The sequence below is a fragment of the Bufo bufo genome, chromosome 4 (genome assembly GCF_905171765.1).
Source record: "Bufo bufo chromosome 4, aBufBuf1.1, whole genome shotgun sequence".
Lineage (NCBI taxonomy): Eukaryota > Metazoa > Chordata > Amphibia > Anura > Bufonidae > Bufo > Bufo bufo.
This window is the reverse complement of record NC_053392.1, coordinates 582,687,106-582,701,892: the sequence shown is the minus strand read 5'-3', so window position 1 is coordinate 582,701,892 and position 14,787 is coordinate 582,687,106. Positions and strand designations below refer to the sequence as shown.

Here is a 14,787-nt window from a genome sequence, read left to right as displayed (position 1 = left end):
CATGCTTCCTCTGCTCTTCTCAGAACTCTCATAGAAATGAATGGAGCATGCTGGGAATTGTAGTTTCACAACAGCTGGAGTGCTGCAGGTTGCAGATCCCTGTGTTAGGTCATCAGAATCTCAGTAGTGCAGCCTCAGGCTTTGGGCCTGTAACATTAAACGGTCATATCTCTACATAGACGTTAGATGTTGATGAGTTGTTTTCTCACTCACTAAGGGGCTTTTTATGACCCTTTTAACCTTTCTTGGCAGAGCGGGAGTTGGACAGGTCCTCCATGCGGTTCAGCAGGACGTGTTTGAAGAACGTGTTCTCGGTGCTGCTAATCTTTGTCTATCTGTCGCTCATGGCTGTCGCCGTCTTCCTGGTCTATCAGACCATAACTGACTTCAGGGACAAGCTAAAACACCCCGTCATGTCCGTCTCCTACAAAGAGGTCGACGTGTATGAGGCTCCCGGTGAGTGTGCACTGATGGATTTCTCCACACAACCTGTAATTTATGTCGTAGAACTAAGGGTTAATAGCGGCATCATTCCCAGTGAAACATCTCTGCATCTACTGAGGTGTGCATTAGGAGGTTCTGCAGCAGCTGAGGTGTGCATTAGGAGGTTCTGCAGCAGCTGAGGTGTGCATTAGGAGGTTCTGCAGCAGCTGAGGTGTGCATTAGGAGGTTCTGCAGCAGCTGAGGTGTGCATTAGGAGGTTCTGCAGCAGCTGAGGTGTGCATTAGGAGGTTCTGCAGCAGCTGAGGTGTGCATTAGGAGGTTCTGCAGCAGCTGAGGTGTGCATTACGAGGTTCAGCAGCGGCTGAGGTGTGTAGCATGAGGTTCAGCAGTGGCTGACATGTATATTATGAGGTTCTGCAGCGGCTGAGGTGTGTAGTTTGAGGTTCTGCAGCGGCTGAGGTCTGTAGCGTGAGGTTCTGCAGCGGCTGAGGTGTGTAGCGTGAGGTTCTGCAGCGGCTGAGGTGTGTAGCGTGAGGTTCTGCAGCGGCTGAGGTGTGTAGCGTGAGGTTCTGCAGCGGCTGAGGTGTGTAGCGTGAGGTTCTGCAGCGGCTGAGGTGTGTAGCGCGAGGTTCTGCAGCGGCTGAGGTGTGTAGCGCGAGGTTCTGCAGCGGCTGAGGTGTGTAGCGCGAGGTTCTGCAGCGGCTGAGGTGTGTAGCGCGAGGTTCTGCAGCATATCTCCTCCATTGTTACCTCTGTACATTTTCTTTGTGGCTGAGAAGTGGTGCAGATATGATCCTGCATAGTAGGAACATTGCTGAATAATTGACACTTTGTTTTTGTCAGAGATCACATTGCGTGCAGGTAGTGTCAGGCTCTGCGCAGTATTTCCTCCTGCGGAGCCATCGGCAGTACACGAGAAGCTTCTCTTACAGTGCGCTGTCTCTCTAAGACATTATTTCATAGTGCTCAGTAACTTTGCTGATACTTTGCTTTACTTCTCTTGTCCTGACCTTCATTTACACCACGCTGTCTTTTTTGTTAGTCTTTAGCTTGGCTGACTTTGCATCTTCCAGCAGTCCCTGCTGATTCAGGGTCTGTGCTGAACACTCTAGTGTTTACAGTAAGAAAAGTAGTTTGATATTGGGGACGACATCTGCTATGGGGCATTGTATAAGGTTGCTTTGCATAAGAGATATTGGCACCCTGAGGGTGGACGTGCTGGAACGCGGCACTAAATAGCAGCTGTGGCCCAAGATGTGGCAGACATATAAATCGCACACCTCTACCTTCTGAATTTTACTGCATGACGGTGAGCTCTAAGTTCACATCCCTTAGCACAGTGTTTCCCAACCAGTGTGCCTCCAGCTGTTGCAAAACTACAACTCCCAGCATGCCTGCACAGCCAAAGGCTGTCCGGGCATGCTGGGAGTTGTAGTTTTGCAACAGCTGGAGGCACACTGGTTGGGAAACACTGCCTTAGCAGACCCCTGCTGGTACAGTGTCTGCAGGGCAGTGGTTGCTGTGGTGCACTGTTGGATGCAGTTTTTACAGTAGGCACAGTACAGGAGTCTGATCTAGATGGGCACCATCTCCGCAGAGGGGTCAGTATTGTACTGGTATATGCCATGTGGATCCGATATCTCACCTCTCCGCTATTATGTTTCAGGTATAGCCATTTATCCAGGAAAAGCTCGGCTCCTGAGCTGTGAGCATCATCTGTATAACCATATTCCACCACTAAAAGATCCGGGACAGCCGGGGAAGAATAATTGCATCACTCAGACCATGAACTACACCGATCCCTTCACCAACCAGACTATGGTAATGGCGCTCCCATCTTGTACTGATGCAGAGCAGTAATATTTCCTGTGGGGATGTTCTCTATAGACCCGCGCTGGTAATCATACTTACTTGATCCCTCCCGCTGGGTTCTAGCTCCATCACTGCCCCGTTGGTTCTGCAAGTCCCGGGTCTGTCCGTGCCAGTGTCTGGTTTGTTTCCAGTCACGTGACCGCTGCAGCCAATGACTGGCTGCATCGGTGACTTGTGACTCGTGCACCACGTGACCGAGGGACATGGCGTCACGTCACCAGATGTTGACAACGGGGAAACCCGGAACCTGCATAGTCGGTGGGGCAGCAATGGAGCTGGAACCCAGCAGCGGGGATCAGGTAAGTATGATCACCACCGCAGGTCTAGGAAAGCATTTCCCGGAATGAACAACCCCTTTAGGTTTTCTTCTCCACACACATCCAAAGTAAAAATCTGGTTAGAGTATGATTGCTAATATCTGGCAAGTAATAAGAATCGTAGCCTGTCCCTGAAGATTCATACTTTCCTGCTCCAGTCCTCCTCGCTGCCTCCGCTGTGTCCATCTTCCGATCCCAACATCGTTCCAGCCAATGACTGGCTTCAGCCGTGATGTGGCCACAAGCAGAACGCTGCTGGAGCGGTGCATGTGACCATGTCCATGCACTGCGGGCTGTAAAGAGTGTTGGGATCGGAAGATGGACACAGCGGAGGCAGCGAGGAGGACTGGAGCAGGTAAGTCTGAATCTTCGGAGACCAGACGGCAGGCACTTGCTGCAAAGTCATTAATACCGGAAAACCCCTTGAAAGTGAATGTCCACCCTTGAGCTTGTTTTATTTTAGCTTTTATCAAAATTAATTCACAATTCTGTGCTAAATAATTTCTTCATCTACCTATATACGGGTTGATGCTCCGTTTTTACTGATACAGCACTTCATATAGACTGCCTAGACATGGAAGTAAGAGCTAATACTGGTACCTGCTTCCGCCACTAGAGGGAGCTAAGAAGCTTACTGTTTATACAGTGCTCCCCCTAGTGGTAACTGCAGATAACCTCTGTTATATTATAAATCTATGTATATGCAGGTGGTTTGGTGCTCTGTATCAGAAAAACAGGGTCAGTCCCTCTAACCCTTTCAGGATCCTACCATATTTCACCTTTAGGACCAGGCCGTTTTTTTTTTTTTGTTTTTTTTTCACTTTATGTGGTAATATCTTTAGAACCCTTTTACTTATCCAAGCCATTCTGAGATTTTCTCATGACACATTGTACGTCATAATAGTGGAAAATTTCAGTCAAAAATATTTCATTTTTATCTAAAAAAAAAAATCCCAAATTTACAAAACAATTGGAAAAATTCGCAACTTATGACTATTTGATCACTTGGTATTACATTTTTTGTGATGTAAGGTGACAAAAAAATGGTTGTTGTAGCACAGTTTTTCATTGTATTTTTATTTTTTACAGCGTTCAGGTCATGGGGTGGAGCATGTGATGTACAGGGTGGGCCATTTATATGGATACACCTTAATAAAATGGGAATGGTTGGTGATATTAACTTCCTGTTTGTGGCACATTAGTATATGTGAGGGGGGAAACTTTTCAAGATGGGTGGTGACCATGGCGGCCATTTTGAAGTCGGCCATTTTGAATCCAACTTTTGTTTTTTCAATAGGAAGAGGGTCATGTGACACATCAAACTTATTGGGAATTTCACAAGAAAAACAATGGTGTGATTGGTTTTAACGTAACTTTATTCTTTCATGAGTTATTTACAAGTTTCTGACCACTTACAAAATGTGTTCAATGTGCTGCCCATTGTGTTGGATTGTCAATGCAACCCTCTTCTCCCACTCTGCACACACTGATAGCAACACCGCAGGAGAAATGCTATCACAGGCTTGCAGTATCCGTAGTTTCAGGTGCTGCACATCTCGTATCATCTGAAGGCAATCGTCTATGCTGTGAAGATACGAGATGTGCAGCACCTGAAACTACGGATACTGGAAGCCTGTGCTAGCATTTCTCCTGCGGTGTTGCTATCAGTGTGTGAAGAGTGGGAGAAGAGGGTTGCATTGACAATCCAACACAATGGGCAGCACATTGAACACATTTTGTAAGTGGTCAGAAACTTGTAAATAACTCATGAAAGAATAAAGTTACGTTAAAACCAATCACACCATTGTTTTTCTTGTAAAATTCCCAATAAGTTTGATGTGTCACATGACCCTCTTCCTATTGAAAAAACAAAAGTTGGATTCAAAATGGCCGACTTCAAAATGGCCACCATGGTCACCACCCATCTTGAAAAGTTTCCCCTTTCACATATACTAATGTGCCACAAACAGGAAGTTAATATCACCAACCATTCCCATTTTATTAAGGTGTATCCATATAAATGGCCCACCCTGTAGAGCCATTCGTTACGGATGCGGCAATACCCAATACGTCTGAGTTTTTGTTTTTTATATTTTGTGTTTTACTATGGTAAAGGGACTTTTTATTTATTTTTTTCTTGAAACTATTATTTTTTTTTTTACACTTTTGTCCCACTCTGAAACTTCAACTTCTGGGGGTCTGACCCCCCCCCCCCCCCCCCCCCCTCTGCAATGCATTACAATACAGCTTTTATGCTGACAGCCTGCCTGTGAGACCCAGTCTAAGGGGCTGGATCTCACAGGCTTCCGTGGAAGGCATCGGGCTGCCTTCTCTGCCAGCGGGTCCCTGTCACTGCACCGCAGGCACGCGGAGGGAACCCATACTCTCGCAAACCCCCGGCAGTCAGCTTTGACCGTGGCATACAAGGGGTTAATACGCCGGCATCGGTGGTTTCATCGATGCCTGCGTATGAAGTAGGGGCCCGGCTGTCAGTGACTACTGGGTCCGTGCCGCTGATCGGGCAGGCGCAGCTCCTGCACCCGCCCGATCGGCCTGCAGTACGTCTACAGCGCTTGTCCTCTACGGGTTAAAGCTAGAAATAAGAGGTTAATCAGCATAGAATTTGTGATCTGCAGTTTATACAAAACAGAGAAATAAAATAGAAGAAAATATTAATTAGAAAAATAGCACAGTAGTGTGAACATCGCCAACACATATCCCAGTTCATAATTAAGTATGCATTATGTAGATTGCACTCTTAAAGGGGTTGTCCAAGATGATTAAAAATCTTGAACAAACCCTACAATTGCTTTAAAAAAACAACAAAAAAAAACGATCTGCTCGATGTTGAAGTTCACGGTGATATCTCAGGATATAGCGTGTGACCCCCCTGCAGCCAATCACTGCCCTCAAGCGTTTTTATATTTTTTTTTTATTTTAAGCAGTTGTAGGGGTTGTCTGACATTTTTAATTATATTGGACAACCCCTTTAAGTAACTGGGCACCATTTGCCTTAGTTAATACACAAATAACACAAACGCCTGTAGCCAAGAACACATGTATATCATGTCAGTAGGTTCAAGGGTTGTCTTCAGCAGACAGTTGCCAGCTAATGCCCAAACCCTCACGTACTGCTCGGCAGGATCGCCCCCAAGAACAGGGATACTCGGGGCTCTATCCCGGAGTAGGATGCTAGGAGCCAGCCCTGGAGTGTCACTCCACCCAGAGCTACTTAAATTTAGTGTTGGTTCCCTCTTTTGAAATATTGATTTCTCCTGTATCAGCGGTGTTTGCATTCCCCACAAATTCTCTTGGTTAGTGCACATGGCTGTATTTTCAGTCTGTTATTTAAAGGGGTTTTCCGAGATGTTAAGGGTCTATTCACACATCCGTGTGTGTTTTGCGGATCCAAGGATCCGCAAAACACAGACACCGGCAATGTGCGTTCCACATTTTGCGGACCGCACATCGCCGGTGTCTTGCAATTGCGGACAAGAATAGGACATGTTCTATTTTTTTCGGGATCGGAATTGCGGACCCGGAAGTGAATGGGTAAAGTGAATTGTGGACCCGGAAGTGAACGGGTCTACAATTCTGTTCCGCAAAATAGGATAGGATAGGTCATCAGTATCTGATCAGTGGGGGTCCGGCACCCGGCACCCCCGCCGACCAGCTGTTTGAAAAGGCATCTGTGCTCACAGTAGTGCCGCAGCCTTCTCCAGCTTTTCCTAGGTCAGTGATGTCACGTTCATCGGTCACATGGTCTAAGCGCAGCGCAGCCCCGTAGAAGTGAATGGGTTGAGTTGCGATACCAAGCACAGCCGCTATACAATGTACGGTGCTGTGCTTGGTGAGCTGAGGGGTCGTGGTGTTATTGTGAGTGCCACTGCCTTCTCAAACAGCTGATTGGGGGTGTTGGACCTCCACCGATCAAATACTGATGACCTATCCAGAAAAAAACTCTTGGAAAACCCCTTTAACCAGTTCAAGACCTGACCATCTACCCCCCTTCTTGACCAGGTGCATGTTCTGTTTCTTTTTTTGTTTGTTTTTTGTATCATCATTTATTTTTCTTTTCGGTTCATAAATGTGATACATGGGGGCTTTATTTTTGTAACTTTTATTTTAGGTCATTACATTTTTTTTTTTATACCGGGGAAAAATGAAAAAAAAAATGGGGAAAAAGTTATGCGCCTTTCACTTTTTTATTTTTTAGCAGCACAATGTGAATCTAAAATACTCCTTTCCGTCATATACCGTATGTTTGCCAGGGATGGGGCTAGAAGAATCTTTTGCAGCCCCATTGAGATGAATGGGTCCACATCTGAGCCGCAAAAATGTGACTCGGGTGCGGACTGAAACTACGGCTGTGTGCATGAGCCCTTATAATACTGACTGTAACTCAGGGTCAAATCAACCAGTCATTTACAAAATTACTCAACTTTTTATGCATGTTTATTCTGTATCTAAAAACTGGAAAATTGCTCGCTTTATTTATCCCTTACAGTTGAAAAACACTAGAGGGCAGCACTGACCACGATAAGCAAATATAGTGCATGTCATGTAGAAGGAGGGCTGTATAACAGCGATCATTGCAGTGACCTTTTCTCTTTTTTATATGTTGATAGAGATAGACGACTTCATTGTGAGTTTCTATTGCATTTTTAAAGTACCGCATTTCTCTTCCTATAAGACGCACCTGCCCATAAGATGCACCTATATTTTAGAGGAGCAAAATAAGAAAAAAAAATGCTAATCGCACCGAAGCTCAGAGCCCCAATCAGACCTCAGAACAAGCCCCCAATGTGAACAAGAACTCAAATCAGACTTCCATATTAGAAGTCCCCCAATCAGACCTCAGATTAGAACCTAATGTGAACGACCCCCATTCAGACTCCCATGCTCAAATCGGAGAAAAAAAAATAAAGCAACTTACCTTTCCCACTCCAGACTCCGCTAGCGTTCTTGTCATCCAGCTCTGTCTCTTCTTGTTCTTCCTGCCGCGCGCTGTGACCCGATGCTGCAAAGTGTGTGGTCCCAAAGCTTCGACATCCTCATGCTGTGCGCGGTCTCTGCAGGGCGAGCAGCCGAGGAAGACCAGGAACCGTTGAGTACAGATGCTGGCAGCGCTTATTAGTATTCGCCCCATAAGACGCACTGAAATCCTCCCCCCCTCCCACTTTTGAGGGGACAAAAGTGTGTCTTATGGGGAGAAAAATACTGTAGTTTTTTTACCACAAATTATAATGAATTGTATATTGCTTATTTATCACTGGAATGAAGTGACTAAAACACTGGCAAAGCGGAAATCAGGATATTTCCCTTACATTTCCGTACACTTTACCTATGGTTGGGCTGGGTTGGAGGGGGTTGCAGCCTTCAGACCCCCACGTTCTACAGACATAGCGTACGGGCGTGTACATATATAGAACATATCTAATGCAGAAAGATTCAACCCCTTCAAGTCCGTATTTAGTAGATCACGTTCTTGTGATTTCACTTTGATATTGAGCAGTATTTTAGATGTCAAAAGCCTAAATGAAAGTGGTGACGCATTAAACAAGTGAAGGAGGTGGGGTGTGAATACTTCTTATAGGCGCGGTAACCTTTTTGATGTTCTCTTTCCAGAAGCACGCCCTTATTGTTAAAGGGCCGCGGGAAGTGTGGAAGAGAGAACTGGTTTTCCTGCAGTTCCATCTGAACGAAACTGAACAAGACTTCAGCGCCATTGACTATCTGCTCTTCTCTTCCTACAAGAACTTCCTAGCCAGGTGCGTGTCCCCCTGACAAACATTACAGTCAGGACCGACCATCGTACAATAATGAGGGTGGACGCAACCATGCCAGATCACTTACCTTGATTACATTAGTGTTATATGCTTTTCTTGGCTCTGTTCACACTAGCGTCATGGCTACGGTTCATAACCCTGACGGATATGATGGTTCTGATCTAGGATGGATCTGGACAGTTCCCATTGACATTTAAATGGGTTTTCTGAGATATTTTAACTGATTACCTATTCTCCGGGTAGGTCATCAGTATCTGCTCAGTGGGGGTCTGAAACCCAGGACCCTTGCTGATCAGCTGTTTGAGAAGGCACCGGTGCTCGCAGTAGCACCATAGCCTTCTCTCAGGTCACTAAGCACAGCGCCGCACATTTTATAGTGGCTGCGCTTGGTATTGCGCTCAGCCTCATTCGCTTGACCGATGAGCAACCTATACGACCCCCTTTAGACTTTTATAGGATAGATCATCAGTATCTAAACAGTGGGGGTCCGACACCCAGGAACTCAGCCGATCAGCTGTTTGAGAAGGCACCAGCATTTGCAGTAGCGCCACGGCCTTCTCACGGCTTACCAAGCACGGCGCCGGACATATTGTATAGTGACTGTGCTTGGTATCGCAGCCCAGCCCCAGTCACTTCAATGCGGTTGAGCTACGCCTAGGTCATGTGACTGATGAACGCGTCGTCACTCGGCCTAGGAAAATCAGAGAGAAAGCCATGGCGCCGCTGCCTTCTCAAACTGCTGATTGGCAGGGTTCTGGGTGTCAGACCCCTACTGATCAGATACTGAGGATCTATCCAGAGGATAGCTCATCTGTATTAACATCTTGGAAAACCCATTTAATGGGGTCTGTCATGGTTTGCAAAACACTAAGAGTAGATAGCAATAGGGATGGTTTTGGTGTCCTTCTAGAAAAAGTACATAAACATAAAAATAACTTATTTTTGGACCCTTTAAAGCTTAACTTTTTAATAAAGATATGATTAAAATCGCCCTATATACCAAGGCGGATGAGATTATATATTCATGGGCAGAGATTTAGCCCAACTACCACTGAGCTTGTAACATCCACTAGGTAGTCAAAATGATGAAGTGTATAGATGGCTTAGATAGGGGCAATAGTAATGTCAGAAATAGGAGGCCTGGGGCAATGAAAAGTGCCAGGGAAAGAAATGAAAAAACTTTCCCCGTACAAGCCCTAACTAGGCCTCAGCCCAGGGACAATCCCTGATTGTGGAGTTTCCCTGTCCTCGTACCTACCCTGTCTAACCCTAGGAGGCCCTACAAGGTAAAAACTCCCCTGGGGTAGAGGATTGATAGACAAGATAGTAAAAAAAAAGTGCCCCTTGATAATAATTAGTTGGAAAGAACACCCAACGCGTTTCTTTCCTTCCTGGGTTCCTCAGGGAGTCGATAATAGCGGAGTACATATAGGTAATGTTGGTAACATACTTTATCCAAGGGATAGTAGCTGATAACATTCAAATATAGATACCATACTTATTTAGAAGATAAGACAGGAAAGGCAGACCTTATGGTAGAAGCTGAATACATCACATGTTCCCCGCTGTAAAAGGGAGAAGATACCACCTACAAATGACAGACAACAGATGTATGTGTCTGCTAAATACATGCTTATAAATGGTGGAAGCATATAGTGCAGGATTGTGAACTTACAAGTGATGTGCCCCATTCAAAATCGGACTGCTTGCTGCCAGGTGCTTGATGCGGCAGTGGGGCATGCCCGTGCTGTGGAGGTTTAAATAGCAGCACCCACGCGCGTCTCACCGCATAGGTGAAGGCGCTTCCGATCTGTGGAGCGCACGGCGTGTCTCCACTTCCGGCATCGGTGCCCGACATATGCTCCAACAACGCCGAGATATGGAAAAGAAGGGGCATCTGAGGAGGCAATGTTTGCTTCGTTACGCTGAGAGACCGCCTTCAATAAAACTGCCGTGCCAGGCAGAAGATAATAGCAGATAAGACAAAGGCAGGCAGAAGAAAAACATCCGCATTTTCTTATATACCATGAGCCATTACATTATGCTCATGCAACAGGGAATCAGTCTCCCTTCTTCAAAAGCATTGTGCCCTCCTACAGTTAAAAATATCCCAGAAAAATGCCGCACCGGATGGGCACGCACAACAGTCGTAGGTCACCTGAACTAAAAAATAGTCAGCTTGAGAAGAACAAGCGGGGTGCTTCAACTTGTTGTCACCCTAATATAAATTAATACGAATGCTTTTCGCATTCCTGACCAGTTGGGGCTATAGTTTATATACAGAAGAAGAGGTATCAAATCAAAAAGGAAGACCAATTACAAAGTAATCTCCAAAAACACCAGACACAGTGATAAACTATATGAAACGGGTAAAAGTCGACCTCTCATTGAGGCCAGAGGGTGACTGTGATCTGCATCTCTAAATCCATTCCGCCTCCCTCTGGAGAATTCTCTTGTCCCAATCTCCCTTTCTGGGGGAGACGGGGACAAGCTCCAGAGCTGAGAATTTTAGGACTTGGGGGTTCCCACCATGGTATTCGTTTACATGATTGATGTTTTTCTTCCTGACACCATTGACATACTCGTGTATCCTTTTTCTAAGCTCCCTAAAAGTCTTCCCGATATAATCCTTGGGACAGGGGCACTGACACATATAAATAACCCCTTAAGGCTCCATTCACACGTCCGCAAATGGGTCCGCATTCGTTCCGCAATTTTGCGGAACGGGTGCGGACCCATTCATTTTCAATGGGGACGGAATGGATGCGGACAGCACACAGTGTGCTGTCAGCATTTGCGGAGCGCGGCCCCGATCTTCAGGTCCGCAGCTCCGCAAAAGATAGAACATGTCCTATTCTTGTCCGCAGCTTGCGGACAAGAATAGGCATTTCTATAGGGGTGCCGGGCGGGTGTGTTGCGGATCCGCAATTTGCGGGTCCGCAACACACCACGGACGTGTGAATGGAGCCTTACTCCTACAGTTAATCACGGATGGTGAAAATGTTATTGGTTGTTGAGCATGTGATTGTTTTAGATACATTAATGAACGCACATGCTTTGCAAGTCCCACATCTAAACATGCCCACAGGTCGACTGTCCAGCCACGTCCCAAGTGCCGCAGGAGGGACATTGTGGCTATGTACCAGTCGATCCCTTATGCTCCTGCCCCTTCGGTATGTTATACTGGGATGGGGAGAGATCTTTTGTGCCACATTGGGGTCCATCCGTAGTATTGGCCAGCTTCTTAAAAAACGTTTTCACCTCTACATTAGCCGCATCGAACGTAGAGATGAGGCGGGTCTGCGTCTGTTCACCCTCTACAGATTTTTTTGGGGAAAGTAAGGTCTCCCTATTTATGGCCGATGAGTGTTGAAACGCCTGTCTCAGAGTGGCCCTGGTGTATCCCCTGTCCAATAATCTGTTTTATATAATTTTTTTGATTCCAAATGGAAATAATCCATGTTGGAACAGTTCCCTCGTACCCGCAAATACTGGCCTCTCGGGATGATTTTTTCTGGGGAACAGGATGATGGCTTTGCCAATGCAGGATTGCATTAGTTGCCGTGGGTTTTCTAAAAATGGTAGTGGTGAGTTTGTCCATTTAAAAGGTCGCCCGATAGTACAGTCCTGATCAAAAGTTTAAGACCACTTGAAAAATGGCTAAAAATCATATTTTGAAAAAGACCGTCCAGGTCGAAACGTAGCATGGATTTGATGGAATAAAGGAATTATTGAGACAAGAGTGCTGCGGTTCTACTATTTTTTTGGTCGCATACTTGGAGGGACGCTACGGACTGGCGTTCAACACCGCGTGCACCACCACATTAAGGCCAGTATACCCTTTAGTGCTGCTACACCTTCTATACCTATGTTAAAAATCATATTTAGCATGGCTGGATCTTAACAAGGTTCCAAGTAAAGCTTTAACATGTAACAAGAAATGGGAGTGAGACAAAACTTTTTTTGGAGTGGGAACATTTCTCCAAGTGGTGAAGACGGCCGCACGAAGGCCATCTACTGTCTGGAACTGTTGTCCATTTTTGTAAACTTCCCTTGCCATCCTTCCCCAAAGGTTCTCAATTGGATTTATAACAGGGGAACACGCAGGATGGGCCAAAAGAGTGATGTTATTCTCCTGGAAGAAGTCCCTTGTCCTTCGGGCATTGTGTACTGTAGCATTGTCCTGTTGAAAAACCCAGTCGTTACCACACAGACGAGGGCCCTCAGTCATGAGGAATGCTCTCTGCAACATCTGGAGCACTTCCTGAAGCTTCATTGTTCCACTGAAGGAAAAAGCACCCCAGACCATTATGGCGCCCCTACCACTGTGGCGCGTAGAAAACATCTCAGGTGGGATCTGCTTGTCATGCCAGTAACGTTGGAAACCATCAGGACCATCAAGGTTAAATTTTTTCTCACCAGAGAATAAAACTTTCTTCCACCTTTGAATGTCCCATGTTTGGTGCTCTCTTGCAAAGTCCAAACGAGCAGTTCTGTGGCGTTCAAGGAGACGAGGTCTTTTGAAGACGTTTTTTGTTTTTGAAGCCCTTCAGTCTCAGATGCCGTCTGATGGTTTTGGGGCTGCAGTCAGCACCAGTAAGGGCCTTAATTTGGGTCGAGGATCGTCCAGTGTCTTGATGGACAGCCAATTGGATCCTCCGGCTCAGTGCTGATGAAATTTGTTTGGGTTTTCCACTTGACTTTTTTGTTCCATAACCCTCAGGATCATTTAAGAAATTCCAAATGACTGTCTTACTGCGTCCCACCTCAGCAGCGATGGCGCGCTGTGAGAGACCCTGCTTATGCAGTTCAACAACCCGACCACGTTCAAAAAGGGAGAGTTTTTTTGCCTTTGCCATCACAACGTGTGACTACCTGACAGAAAATGACAATGAATCCACATCTTTGCACAGATTTGGCCTTTTAAAGGCATGTGGTCCTAAAATTTTGATCAGCTGAAAAACAGCCTGTTTCAGTTTAATCGTTATTTTCAATTAATTGAATGCTCAAAATTTTTTTTTGTCTCACTCCCATTTCTTCTTGTTGCATGTTGAAGCTCTACTTGGAACCTTGTTAAGATTCAACAATGTAAAATATGATTTTTTTGCCATTTTTCAAGTGGTCTTAAACTTTTGATCAGGACTGTATCAGGTGTGAATTCCTTAACCACCTCAGCCCCCCTAGCTTAAACCCCCTTAATGACCAGACCACTTTTTACAATTCTGACCTACACTACTTTCACGGTTTATTGCTCAGTCATACAACTTGCCACTCAAATGAATTTTACCTCCTTTTCTTCTTACTAATAGAGCTTTCATTTGTTGGTATTTGATTGCTGCTGACATTTTTCGTTTTTCTGATATTTAATCAAAATAGACCGCAATTTTCTCAAAAAAAGTAGTAATTACATTTCTATACAAGTTTGTGGCAGAATTTATTGTTCTACATGTCTTTGATAAAAAAAAATCCAATAAGTGTATATTTATTGGTTTGCGCAAAAGTTATAGCGTTTACAAACTATGGTACAAAAATGTGAATTTCCGCATTTTGAATCAGCTCTGACTTTCTGAGCACCTGTCATGTTTCTTGGTGCTAGAATGCCAGGATAGTATAAATACCCCCCAAAGGACCCTATTTTAGAAAGAAGACACCCCAAAGTATTCGCGGAGGGGCATGTATGATTTAATTTTTTTTCACAAGTTAGTGGAAAATGACACTTTCTGAGGAAAAAAATAAATAAAGTTTCCATTTCTGCTAACTTCTGGCAAATTTTTTTTTAATCTCCCACGGACTCACTATGCCCCTCAGTGAATACCTTGGGGTGTCTACTTTCCTAAATGGGGTCATTTGTGGGGTCTGTTTACTGTTCTGGCATTTTGGGCGGGGCTAAATTGTGAGCAACCCTGTAAAGCCTAAAGGTACTCGTTGGACTTTCGGCCCCTTTACGCACCTAGGCTGCAAAAAAGTGTCACACATGTGGTATCGCCGTACTCAGGAGAAGTAGGGAAATGTGTTTTTTCGGGTGTATTTTTACATATACCCATGCTGGGTGAGAGAAATATCTATGTAAATTGACAACTTTGTATAAAAAAAATTGCCGTACTTCTTCTGAGTACGGCGATACCACATGTGTGACACTTTTTTGCAGCCTAGGTGCGCAAAGGGGCCCAAATTCCAATGAGTACCTTTAGGATTTCACAGGGCATTTTTACGCATTTGAATTCCAAACTACTTCTCACGCTTTAGGTCCCCTAAAATAGCAGGGCAGTATAAATACCCCACAAGTGACCCCATTTTGGAAAGAAGACACCCCAAAGTATTCCGTGAGGGGCATGGCGAGTTCATAGAAGTTTTTTTTTTTTCTT

The 14,787-nt window shown here is 45.2% G+C and overlaps 1 protein-coding gene across 1 annotated transcript in view; it reads left to right on the top strand.

The window, feature by feature from the left end:
* The window catches only part of PACC1 (proton activated chloride channel 1), a 48,238-nt gene that overhangs the window by 18,578 nt on the left and 14,873 nt on the right, over window positions 1-14,787 (top strand). The window contains exons 3-5 of the mRNA XM_040430398.1: window positions 253-456; window positions 2,111-2,265; window positions 8,262-8,404. Coding sequence (XP_040286332.1) covers window positions 276-456; window positions 2,111-2,265; window positions 8,262-8,404 — 479 coding nt within the window. The 5' untranslated portion in view covers window positions 253-275. The remainder of the gene's footprint in view (window positions 1-252; window positions 457-2,110; window positions 2,266-8,261; window positions 8,405-14,787) is intronic.